This window comes from Pteropus alecto, unplaced genomic scaffold (assembly GCF_000325575.1).
Source record: "Pteropus alecto unplaced genomic scaffold, ASM32557v1 scaffold98, whole genome shotgun sequence".
In the NCBI taxonomy this organism is placed as follows: domain Eukaryota; kingdom Metazoa; phylum Chordata; class Mammalia; order Chiroptera; family Pteropodidae; genus Pteropus; species Pteropus alecto.
In genome coordinates, this window is record NW_006443570.1 from 11061187 (window position 1) to 11074311 (window position 13125).

Below are 13125 nucleotides of genomic sequence, written 5' to 3' on the forward strand. Positions count from 1 at the left end.
CTTTTTGCTGTAAAATTATTCTCAATCTGTAATTCCGATCTCAGCCAAAACATCAATTGGGTGTTAGGGATTAATGAAAGGACTTTTAATGGACTGAAAGTTTAAGTTCTCCCAAAATTCATATATTGAATTCCTAAACTCCATATGATGGTATTAGGATGTGGAGCTTTTGGGAGGTGATTAGGTCATGTGAGTGGAGGCCTCATGAATGGGAATAGTGCCCTAATGAAGGAGACTCTGAAGAGCTGTCACACTCATCTTCCATCATGAGCCAAACAGTGAGCCTCACCAGACACTGAGTCTACTTGCATATTGACCATGGATTTGTGAGCCTACGGAACTGTGAGAAAAAATATCTATTGTTTATTAGCCACCCTGTCTAAAGCATTCTGTTATAGGAGCCCAAACTGACCAAGAAATACTACTAGGTCCTCTTTCTTAGACGATGTCTTCAAATATCTAATGATTCCTGCCTAAGTATTCACTCATGTGTAAGAAGCTATAAGAATCGAAAAAAGCAAGTATGCCCACTCACAGCAGTCCTATGCAGTGTTATTCTGGCGTTCCAAGACAGTAAATTAAAGCAATAAAAATAAACAAATAAATAAAATGTTGATTATCCGTGTTCTCAGAAATATGATTGTCTAAGTAGAAATTCATAAGGAATCTACAAATAATATTTCTAAAATTAGTAAATTTAGCGAGATAGCAGTATACTAGCAAGGAACAGCTAAAAACCACAATTTAAAGAAAATATTTTAAGTTGTTCTAAATATAAGGATCTTTAGTATAAATCTAACAACATGCATACAGGATTGTTAGGTATACTGAAAACTACAAAATATTGGTCAAAGAAATCAAAGAATTTGGTGGCCTAAATCAATGGAGAGAGACACTGTGTTCATAAACCCGAAGGCACAATGGTGATTTCAATCCTCCCCCAACTGATGTATAGTTTCAGTGCAAACACAATAAAAATTCCAGCAAGTTTTTTGGTAGATATTGACAAGATGATTCCAAAACACATGTGGAAAGGCAAGATAACTAGAATAGCTAAAACAATTTTTACAAATAAGGTTGGATGAATCACGCTACTTGATTTTAAGAACTACTCTATTTGTTTGTCCTGTTTTTTGTTGTTGTTGTTGTTTCTTTTAGGTTTATATCTCACATATAAGTGATATCAGAGGGTCGGTGGAGGTGGAAGGGGAGAGGTAGAGAGGATGACATAAATCTAACTATGGGCAGTGAACACACAATGCAATATATATAGGCCTTACTGTTGAATTGTCCACCTGAAATTTACTGGATTTCGTTAACCAATGTCACCGTAATAAAAATAAATAAATTGAAAAATAAAAATAAAAATGAAAAATAAAATAAAAATAAAAAATAAAAAAGAACTACTCTACAGCCGTAGTAATCAAGAGAATGTGGTATTCGTGAAGGGATAGACACAGAGATAAATGAAATTGAATAGAGTCTAGAAATAGACCCACATAATATGGTCAATGGATTCTTGACAAAAATGCCAAGACCATTTAGTGGAAAATAATTATATTCTTTTCAGCAAATGGTGATTCATCAGTTGGACGTTCTTATGCAGAGAAATGATCTTTGCTCTAAACTTCACCTCTTTTTCAAAATTTTCAGTTGCAGTGGAAATTATTAGTATTAGTATATAGAAATCTAAGTAAACAAAAGAGAGGCAATTGTTAACTCCAGAAAATACAAGAAGATGAGATGTAATTATAGTACAATATACAGCTCATCTATCAATATTAATTGTATTATCTTGATACTATAAACACTGAACCAGTGGCATACCAAAGGATGGATGGTGAGAGCAGGCTGCCCCAAGTGCAGCCAATAAAGAGATGTGCATTCTCTGCAGATAAGTTTAAAACAATAATAACATTTACTAAAAGTCAGCTTGGTTTTCATTGTCACTGTATACTGCGCATCTAAATAATGTCAGTGATAAAATACTGTCTATTTTCTAAGTAATTTGGAAGTTACTATTGAGCTTTCATAATATATTTAAGAACTTCGAATTAACACATTATATTATTTACCTTTTAATGAACAATTTATTTTACATGAAAGTTAATTTGAGGAGCTCCCAGTTACACAGTTGCTCTACTTACCACATGGATTCTGCAATTCTTTGAGAGCAAATTTCTAATGATTCAGAATCATTGTTAAGTTCATTTTAGGTATACTTCATCAGCCCGCTGATGCTAAATATCCCTGCTTTAATATGGCAGTTTATAAAGTAAACAGGCAAGCACAGTGATTGTAAAGAAACAGAACTCAAGTTACATTAATTCTGTTCTTCTAAGTGACCATTTGGAGTTTTTATTTGTGTTTAAATATAAAAGAAGAAAAAGACAAAAGGTAAAAAGAAAAAGCACATGAATGCCTCTCCTCTTCCTTCTTGCTAAATTATTTTAATCTAAAGATATGCCTGAACGTTTGGCGGCCATATTGCCATCATGAGGGGAAATGCAAGAAATTTCGAGTAGCCAAACTAGAGCCCTAAAATGTTTCAGCTGCTGAATTCACCAACTCTGGAATTGCCTATTTTCTAGTCTTTTATAAGTGAGATAATAATTTTCTCATTATTTAAGCCAATTCTTAACTCCAGAAAATACAAGAAGATATTCTGCTACTCGCGGTCAAAAAAAAATCTTTGTTTAAAAGGGGATAATCATTGTGTACTAAAGAGCTCACACACGCCACACACAGTGCAGCAGTGTGTCATATGATGAGCATCATCATATCTTAAAGAAGATGTTGTCATATGAGAAAATAAAGAAGAGATGACCAGAATGGTGGAATTAGGCAAGTTGTCACAATGGGGACCATGGAAGGAATGTGGATGTTCGATCTAGAGAAGAGACAAACTGGAGGATGAAAAAAGTATCATCAATTACTTAAAAAGTTTCATGGACAAGGGGAAAAGCTGTTCTGAAGGACCACACAGATCAAATAAAACAATAAGTCCATTTTCTCTCTTCTCATTTCCATAGGTCCACTGTGAACAGGGAGAAGTGTGTGAAATGGGGACAGGACAGTAGAAGTGGAAAAAGGGAAACTCAGAGTTGCCACGATGGCTTAGAGAGAACCCCAAAAGACTGATTCCTTGGATGAGATGGGTGCCAGAGGGAAGAGGCAACGAAAGAGCTTCTACATTATCTTTTTTATTTTGAATCAACATTATACATTACCGGAAGCATTTACAAAGTGATGCATACCTCAAAAAAGATGGAGGGAATAAGGATAAATATAAGATACAGAGACAGAAATTAGAAGCAGATTTTGAGTTTGACAGGGAAGAACAAGATGCAAGAAAAGTAGAAATGCCCCTCTGTGTAAGGTACTGTTCAAGGGACTAGGAGAGTTTGAAGCATGGCTTCTGCTCTCAAGGAGCTCTCAACCCAGTGTGGGAAGTCAAAGAAAAAGCCCAAAACACCCGAGCTGGCAACTTTTGAACTGAACTCACCGCTTCGAATCAGGAACACTTATACACATGGTCCTGCCCTCTCTAGCCTTGATTCCCCATTAATACTACACCCTCCTCCTCTCAGCCACGTCGCCCGAATGACCTAAAGACTGTGTTGGGATAATAGAATAGTTTGCAGGTTTTCCAAGGAGTATTTGGTAGAAAAAGGACAAATGTAAAGAAAATGTCCTCATAGGAACTACTTAGAGAGTGTTAAAAGTGAGACCACTTCCTCAAAACCACATGGGGAAAGAGGCAGAGAAGTAGGGAGCAGGAAAAGATGTGATTGCCTCAGAGATGTGATGAAACTGTTGACCATTCATCACACATATTGATCCATAGATGATGAACCTTCTGGGTTTTCCCTTGTAGTTGTGAGAGACCCAGGTTTCACATCCCATCCATATTTCTTGCCTCTAAACTGGGAGTTAGGAGAACCAGATGCTTGGCCAAGCTCTGCCATTCACTTGCTGCTCATCACTGAGACAATCACTTCTCTCCAAGTGCCCTCATTTGGAAAATGGTTTAATATAAAAATAATATATCCATTGTCAGTTTTATGACAATAAGATAAAAGTGTGAAAGTGTCTAACACAGTATCTGAGGAAGGAATAGGTATGTAAAAACATTAATTTAATCTTCATTGTCTCAGTGTATAAAAAACTACCTGCGCTGTTTGAACGGGAAAACAAAAGTTTAGAAAGGTGGTTTTTTGTTTACATGCAACCTATTTAAAGTTTACTCCCTGTTTCAAATCACTAGTCGCCTGCCTAACCTCTTCATGGCTGCCTGCATCTCCTTGTTCCTCAGAGTGTAGATCATGGGGTTGAGCATGGGAGTCATGACTGTGTAGCTGATGGACACAGCCTTGTCCAATGAGAAGGGGGAGAAGGGCCGGGAGTAGATGTAGATACTGGGAATAAAGATAATAGACACCACGATGATGTGGGTAGTGCAAGTAGATGCTGCCTTTTTCCTTGCTTTTCCTGAGTGGGACCTCAGCATCACCAGGATAACAGTGTAAGAGATCAGAAGGAGAAGGAACCAGATAACAACCAACACCCCACTATTGGAGATCATAAGGAATTCTAGGAGGGAGGTGTCTGTGCAGGCAAGTCTCAACACTTGTGGAATGTCACAGTAAAAGTTATCCAAGACATTGGGACCACAAAAAGGCAATGGGAGCATCAGGGCCAGCTGGACAATGGAGTGAACAAAGCCCCCGACCCAGGCAGCCAGCACCAGCCCCACACACAATTGAGTGTTCATGATGGTGACATAGTGAAGGGGCCGGGAGATGGCTATGTACCGATCATAAGCCATGACCGAGAGAAAGAAGACAGTGGCACCTCCCAAGAGGTGGAAGAAGAAGATCTGGGCCATGCAGCCCTGGTAGGAGATAGTCTTGGTCTCATGAAAGAAGTCCACCAGCATCTTTGGAGAAGTGACTGTGGAACCGCAGAGGTCTATGACAGCCAGATTTCGAAGCAGGAAAAACATGGGCACGTGGAGCCGGGAGTCAAACGTCACTGTGACAATGATGAGGAGGTTTCCCACAATGGTGGTGACATACACAAGTAGAAATACCAGGAACAGGAATTTCTGGAGCTCCTGGGTCTGTGAGAACCCTAAGAGGACAAACTCGGACACCCATGTGATGTTCTGTGGTTCCATGGGATCTTGCCAACATTCCGAGAAAAAACCTACAAAAAAAAAATTACAAAACTTCAATCATTTTTCTTGGAGAGTGAAGATGGAGTTGAATGACGTCATTGTTGAGTTCCACTGTAAGATGGAGCTTAGGAGAGCCTTCCATGAAAATAATTCATTTTCAAGGCTCTCACAGACTTTCCTCCCAAACCACACCCTATATTGTCTTACAGGCATCAATGGGTGTTTTTCCCTTTGTACCACACTGTCCTTGTCCGTGGGTTTCACGTCTGTTGCATATCTGCTGCTCCCAACATCATGCCTTGTGAACCACAGGCTCCACAAATATAGCCAAATTAGTCAATGAATGAATAAACATGTCAGCAAATATCTGTGACCACAAACATCATCAATCTGGGGGCAAAAATCTTGAGTATGAAAAGTAGAGACTAGTAATCTTAAGTAAACAAATAGATGCTCATCACAACAAAGGTTTGAGGAGCTTCATATGCTTCATCGTTGAAGGAAGAGAGGTGTGCACTACAAGAAATGGCCATATATAAAGTCAGAGGTAAATGTGAAGAAAATATGCAAATGATCCTGGCTGAAGTGAAGCTGAGATGATTAATGACTCTCGAACTTTTCCACAGAAACATTTCTCTGCTGGCATCTGCTGTCAGGGGCCATCCGAGAGGAACTCAATGCAGCCCAGGACATATATAAAATTTCTTTGATCTCTTATGTTTCATATTTAAAAATTATATGAATTTTCTATTGTATACATATTTGTAGACATCTTTGGGATGGGCTTTTTAAAATTTAAATATCATCGCTTATAAAATTTTGCTAAGTCCAACGCGATATAGAAAATATAGGATCGAGAAGACACGTGTTTCTCTAGTTTGGCAAATCAAAAATCTAGAACACATTCGTTTAAACACGAAACTGAGTTATTTGGTTCAGAACCCATTCCCTTGGGTTACTCTTTTCCAAAACTCTTCTCCCTAATCGTTCAGGAAAATGTGCCCTGAGGCCTCACCTTGCAAAGAGAAAGATCTCTCCTCCCCGACTCCCACCTGACAGATGGGAGGGACAGCAACATTGCCTTGATGTTCTTTATACAAGGGAATTGTGCAAACATATGTAGAAAGATTTCTATCAAATTCTGTAGACAAATATAAATCACAATTATCTCTAAAATTACGTATGAAGAATCACAGTACTCAAAATACTGCCACGTTTACCTCCTCTAAAACTCACATTTATCCTCAAATATTTGTGTAAAAATAGTGTCCAAGAAGAGGCACCCTGTTTATTCTGTGGCATCACCGGCTTCCAGCTTAGGACTGTTTGAAAAGCTTCCCCGTGGGCAACTGTGAACCCTGGCAAGCATTTTGAAGGAAAATGATGTGATGAAACAGGGTTGAAAGGGCTCATCCCGGTCCACTAAGGCAGAAAGTGCTGAGACAGGCAAGGGTGGAGCAGACACTTCTTGGGCCAACAGAGAGGGTAATGTTTTCTCACTGGCTTTGTGTCCCAGCTCTACCACGCAGTGTCCAGATTAGACTGCATAGGCAGCAGCTTAAATGCCATGGTTTAGTCTCTTTGAGAAGGTCCTTGACTGCTAACCCATCACCCCAAACCGCAACCCTCGCACCTGATCATTGATCCCAATAATGCCATCAGCATACCTATATTATCTCTGTTTTTTTGTCCCTATTAAGATACAATTATCATGTCCTTTTATACACTTTTATTAGTGATGTACACTGTACAACATCATATATAAGTCAATCTCCTAAAAGATATTTTCTCCTCTAGACCAAAATGTTTTCAAAAATGTTCCATGATACTTGCACATAGATGCCGAAGATGGCAGAGGGTAGGTCCTGGTGATCAGCAGCCAAGGTCTTATCCTGGGCCACCTGGTGACCCTCGTCGCCCAGTAAGTATTGCTGGTCTGGAAGGTGATGTTCGTGTCCTGGGAGGGCATCAACATTTCTGGCAATTTTAGAAACAAGGTGAAGTATCTGACCTCGCTCTGCAAGTTGAAGAACACCTACCTATCCCACAGCCCCTACCACTTCCGAGCCTCCAGCCGCATCGTTTGGCGGACTGTGTGAGGTGTGCTGCCCTACGAGGCCAAACGGGGCCTGGCCTCCCTGGACTGCATCAAGGTGTCTGAAGGGCTTCCCGCACCCCAGGACAAGAAAAATCTGGTTCCTGCCACCCTCAAGATTGTGCCTCTGAAGCTTATATTAAAGTGCGCCTACTGAGGTCGCCTGGCTCATGGACTCGGCTGGAAGTGTTGGCAGGTACAGCCACTCTGGAGGAACAGAGGAAGAAGGCCAAGATTCATCACCAGAAAACAAACAAACAAATGAAAACATACAACAACAACGACACCGCTTGTGAGGCTACAGAAATAGGACAAAAAGAAGAAGAAAATTGACTCGTGCACAGAGGTCCTCCAGACCCTGTGGACTCCAGGTCTGAACCCAATAAAATTGACTTCTATTTCCTCAAATAACATTTTCCTTGCTTCTTCATTGTCTACAGAAAGAATTCATGCTTCATGGGTTTTTGAGTGCTTCCACATAAACTGGGTCTTATCTTTCTTTGCCGACCCATCTGCCACTCAGCAGCAGTCGAAGTAGTCAAACATTAATTGTACTTGTAGTAGTAATTGTTGTCATTGTTGTAGCAAATATTTATTGCATGTTTACTCTGTGCTAGGCCCTAGGCCGAACATTTTATAAGCAAGCATTAGCCTGTTTAATTCTCATACATCATTCTCACACTTATAAAGTATAATAAGTACTATTAATTATCCCCACTTTACAGATAAGTAGTCTCAGGCTCAAAGAGGTTAAATCATTTGCCCCAGGTCACACAGACAATAAGCAGCAAAGCTGGTCATTGATTCCAATAATGCCATCAGCATACCTATATTATCTCTGTTTTTTGTTCCTATTAAGATACAATTATCATATCCTTTTATACACATTTATTAGTGATGTACACTGTACGACATCATATATAAGTCAATCTCCTAAAAGATATTTTCTCCTCTCACATTGTAATGTGAGATGAACCAGATTGGTGAGTCCCAGGATGGCATCCTAACCGCACTTCTCGTCTTACTTGCTCGCCCCTAAGAATCCTTGGCTTCGACAGACTGATATCCGCCTCAGTTCCTCAGGCCTCAATGCTTCTCATCAGGCCAGTGCCCAACCCACATTGCTTTACCATCCTGTTCCTCTCCTTCAAGGCCCAAGGGTAATTAGCTTCTTCATACATTGCCATGTACTGGTAATTTTCCATAAGGATGGCTGTGTCACCTCACATGGGCTTGTAATGTCTGATATGTTTAGCACTACACAATTCCTAATGCACATATAACCTTTCTCATAGATGGTTCCCAAAAGAATGTTTGATAGCTTGATAGTGGATGGAAGGCTAGGATGGGCCAGACCACTGAGACAGGTGGGAAGAGAGAGAGCAGTCACTCATGAAACAGTTCAGTTTCAGGGACCTTGAAGGGAACCCAAGCATCCTAATTCCCAGCGTCGCCAGACTTAGGAACCTGAAGCATCATCTTATCATGGCCAGCATCCCTTCCACAAACTTATAAGAACCTTGGGAAATGATTCTTCCATCTACCTGCATAGAGCATAGATTTAGAGGGATTCTAGATGGGAAAGAAAGCAGAGACATAAGGAAAGGACATGGACGTGTATGGGGTAAAGAAAGGATTCCGAACCCCTTTCTGTTGATATTTAATCTTGTCTCCCATCTGTCTCGCTCTCAGGCAATCAGTCCGCACTGGATTAAGAGAGAGGAAGGGAAAAGGAACAAGTGTTCTCAAAAATGGGGGTGAATCTCGCCGGTGGTCATCTTGGGAGCATTAACAGCTTTTTTTAAACACAGGATTTAAGGAAGGATATGATGGAGGTATAGCAGTAGGGAAGGAATGAAAACCTGGAGAGGCAGCAGGCAGGAGAACTGGGTGGAGGAATAAAAGAGGATTAAAAGGGAAACATCAGAGGGTGGGAAGTGTGAGAAAGGCCTAGATTGTTTTCTCCTAGGCGTGGGGGAAGCCGTAGTGTGCATGTGGGAGGGGGGGGAGAAACCAGTGGTGTCTCCATTCTGCTCTCCCTCCTACCTTCTGATCTAAATCCCACTCAATACATTAGGCAATACAGACAAATGTCTTAATTCCAAATAAACCCAACTGACCCCCAAATCACATTCCCCTTGCATTCTGGCCCAATGACTTTCCTATACCTTCTCTCCAACCCATGCTTATCGTACAATAGTCTTTGACAGGAGCCTTCCTAGTGTTGACGTGTCCATGGGAAGGACGTGGGGACCATCACCTACCTCCAGCCCAATGTGGCCAAGTGGACTTAGAGCCTCCCATCTTCCAGGCCACCCTTCTCCTGAAGCTCCATTCTTCTCCTGGCCTGTCTCAGACCAAGATCACAGAGAGGATTCACCTTAAAGGAAGGGTCATTCCTCAGAGATCAAAACTTAGGCTTAAATTGTGAAATGAAGTTGGGCTCAGGCTGCTGAAATCAAGAGCAATGGGAGTTATTAAAAAGTTTGTGAGCTGTTGCATCAGATGTACCATTTATAAACTCTTCAGGGGCACTGATCATAGGACCAGATGAAGCAGGACAAGAGCCTTAATGGAAAATGAATTCTCGGGGAAGTTTACAGAAGCCATATCCCTTGAGGTCACCACCATGTGCTCTGCAAGGCTCCGCCCTCTCCTCCCACCACGATAGTTGCAAAAGTGAGCTATGTCCTAGGACATGGTCCAGGTCACGCCCTCTACAAGTAAACTCTGAAGCCTTTTTTCACATGTACATTTGTTAAGGTGTCTCTCACCTCAACCTCTAATCTGTTCTCCTTACAGGACCTTATTGACCTTCCCAGAATAAATTGGCTAAGTTTACCCTCAAAATACTATTCACATACCATAAAATTCACCATTTTGAAGAGCACAGCTCAGTGGGTTCTTGGATATTCACAAGCTTGTGTAACTGTCACCAGAACATTTTCATCACTCCAAAAAAAAACTTTGTATTTTTTAGCAGTCACTACCCATTCTGTTCTCTCTCCAGCTCCTGGCAACCATTAGTCTACTTTTTGTCACTATGGATTTCCCTATTCTGGACATTTTATACTAGTGGAACCATATAATATGTGGTCTTCTACATCTTGCTTCTTTCTAGCATAACATTTTCAAGGTTCATCTGTGTTATAGTATGTATCAATATTTCATTCCTTTTATGACTGAATAATATTCCATTGTATGAATATGCCACTTTTGCTTATCCATTAATCAGTTCTTGATCATTTGGGTCGTCTCTACATTTTTATTATTATAAATAATGCTGCCATAACATTTGTACACAACTTTTTGTATGAATATATGTTTTCAATTATCTTGGGTGTATACCTAGCAGTGGAAATACGAGGTCACATGATAGCTCTATGTTTAACCTTTGAAGGAACAGCCAGTCTGTTTTTCAGTGTCTGCACCATTTTATATTACCAATAGCAGTGTAGATTCCTCTACATCATCACCAGCAATTCTTATTATATGTCTTTTTATTTTAAGTATTCTAGATTGAGTGAATTGGTATAATGTTGTGGTTTTAATTTGCATTATCTCAATGATCTATGGTATTGACTGTGTTAATATGTGCTTGTTGATCATTTGTATATTCTTGGGAGAAACGTCTGCTCAAGGTCTTTGTCCATTTTTAAATGGGTTGTTTGTCTTTTTGTTGCGGGGTTATGAGTTTTTTTTATATTCTGGATATTAGATCATTGTAATGTGAGATTTATAATATTTTCTCCCATTCTGTAGGGTTTCTTTTTCTTTTTTGATAGCGTTTTGATGTACTAAAGTATTAGTTTTATGAAGTCATATGGATCTATTTTTTTCTTTTGCTGCTAACCGTTTTGGTGTCTAATATAAAAATCCATTGACAAATTTGAGGTCACAGAGATTTACTTCTTCTAATATAACTTTACTGTTTTGCATGCGATCACCCAGTTGTCCCGCCATTTTTTGAAGAGACTGTTCTCTCACCATTGTATGGCCCTGGCTCCATTGCAAATAAAATTAATTGGCCATAGATGTTTTGGTTTATTTTGGACCAAAATCCATTCCATTGGTCTATATGTTTATCCTTATGCCACGACCATACTACTTCAATTTCTCTAGCTTTGCAGTAAGTTTTGAAATTAGGAAATATGAGTCCTCCTACTTTGTTTTTCTTTTTCAAAGTTGTTTTGGCTATTTGGGGTGCCTGGTAATAACATATGAATTTGAAAATTGGATATTCCATTTCTGCAAAAGAAAAAATGCCATTTAAATTTTGATAGAGATAGCATTAAATCTGCAGATCACTTTGGGGATTATTGCTTTCTTACTAGTAAGCCTTCGGATCAATGAACGTGGGATGTCTTCATTTATTTAGGTCGTCATTAACTTTTTAAGCAATGCTTTATAATTTTCACGTGCACAATTCTTTGACCCTCTTGGTATTTTACTGTGGTATTATAAATGGAATTTTTTAAAATGCTTTTTATCATTATTTTATACTTGTTTATAGAAGCACACTTGACGTTTATGTGTTGATCTTGAACCCTTGAACATTCACAAATATGCTTATTATCTCTAATAGTTTCTTTGTAGATTCTATGGGATTTTCTATATATAGAATCATGTCATCTGCAAATATAGTTTTATTTCTTCCTTTCTAATATGGATGTGTTTTATTTCTGTTTCTTGCTTAATTGCTCTGGCTAGAACTTCCAGTACAATATTGAATAGTAGTGGTGAAAATGGCATGTTCTTCTTATTCCTGATCTTGAGAGAAGCTTTCAGTTTTTCACCATTGAGGATGATGTTAGCTGTGGGTTTTTCATTAATGATTCCTTTCTATTCCTAATTGAGTGTTTTTGTCATAAAAAGGTGTTGATGTTTTTCAAATGCTGCAACTACATTTATTGAACTGATTATGTGGGGGTTTCTTCATTTTATTAATGTGTATTATGTACATTGATTTTTCTTATGCTGGACTATCTTTGCACTTCTGGGCTAAGACCCACTGGTCCATGGTGTATAAAACTGTTAATATGCTGTTGATTTTGATTTGCTAGTATTTTTTGAGTATTTTCCATCCTGATGTAGAAGAATGTTGGTCTGTAGTTTTCTTTTCCTGCGGTGTCTCAGTTTGACTCTGTTAGCAGGGAAATGCTGACCTTACACAATGTGTTAGACAACATTCCCTTTGCTTCTATTCTTTGGAAACAGTTAAGTAGTACTGCCGTTGCTTCTTCAAATGTTTGGTAGGATTCAATCAGTAAAACCATATGGTCTTGGGATTTTCATGCTGAGAAGTTTTTTAATACAATTTTTACATGTTATAGGTCTGTTGAGATTTCCTACTCCTTCTTAAGGAAATTTGTTGGCAATTTGAGTGTTTCTAGGAATTTGTCCATTTAATCGAGTATCTAATTTATTGACATGCGATTGCTCATATTATTCTATTCTAAACCTTTTCATTTCTGTAAGGCTGGTAGTAATGTTCTCACTTTCGGTTCTGATTTTGTTTTATTTTTAAGTCACTTTCAGTTTCATTGATTCTTTTGATTATTTTTCTATTTACTATTTCTGTCATCTCATCTCTAATATTTATTATTTCCTTTTTTCTTCTGGCTTTGGTTTAGTTGTTAGTTTCTTCTTCTAGGTGCTTAAACAGTAACCCCACTGGACCAGGATTCAAAATGTGCAGGTTCTAGGAAAAAATGGCATAGATGATGAAGGTTTTGTTCATCCCTCTGCAACCAAATCAAAGTTGTGAAAAGGTATTGTTCATCCCTCTTCAACCAAATCAAAGTTGTGACAGAAAGATGGAGCAAACAGTGAGCAAAGTAGTTGGGGATCT

At 39.0% G+C, this 13125-nt stretch overlaps 1 protein-coding gene and 1 pseudogene across 1 annotated transcript; one reads left to right on the forward strand and one right to left on the reverse strand.

Annotated features, from left to right (window-relative positions):
- Positions 1–4255: 4255 nt before the first annotated feature.
- LOC102881945 (olfactory receptor 4D1) lies at positions 4256–5179 on the reverse strand. The gene has a single exon (XM_015599169.1). The coding sequence runs from the start codon at positions 5177–5179 to the stop codon at positions 4256–4258; it is 924 nt and encodes a 307-aa protein (XP_015454655.1).
- A 1738-nt stretch (positions 5180–6917) lies between these two features.
- Positions 6918–10087, forward strand: LOC102890380 (annotated as a pseudogene).
- The last annotated feature ends 3038 nt before the right edge of the window (positions 10088–13125 follow it).

What these genes read in the sequence shown, in the direction of transcription:
- LOC102881945 (XM_015599169.1), bottom strand. Translation starts at nt 5,179, where the DNA reads ATGGAACCACAGAACATCACATGGGTGTCCGAGTTTGTCCTCTTAGGG.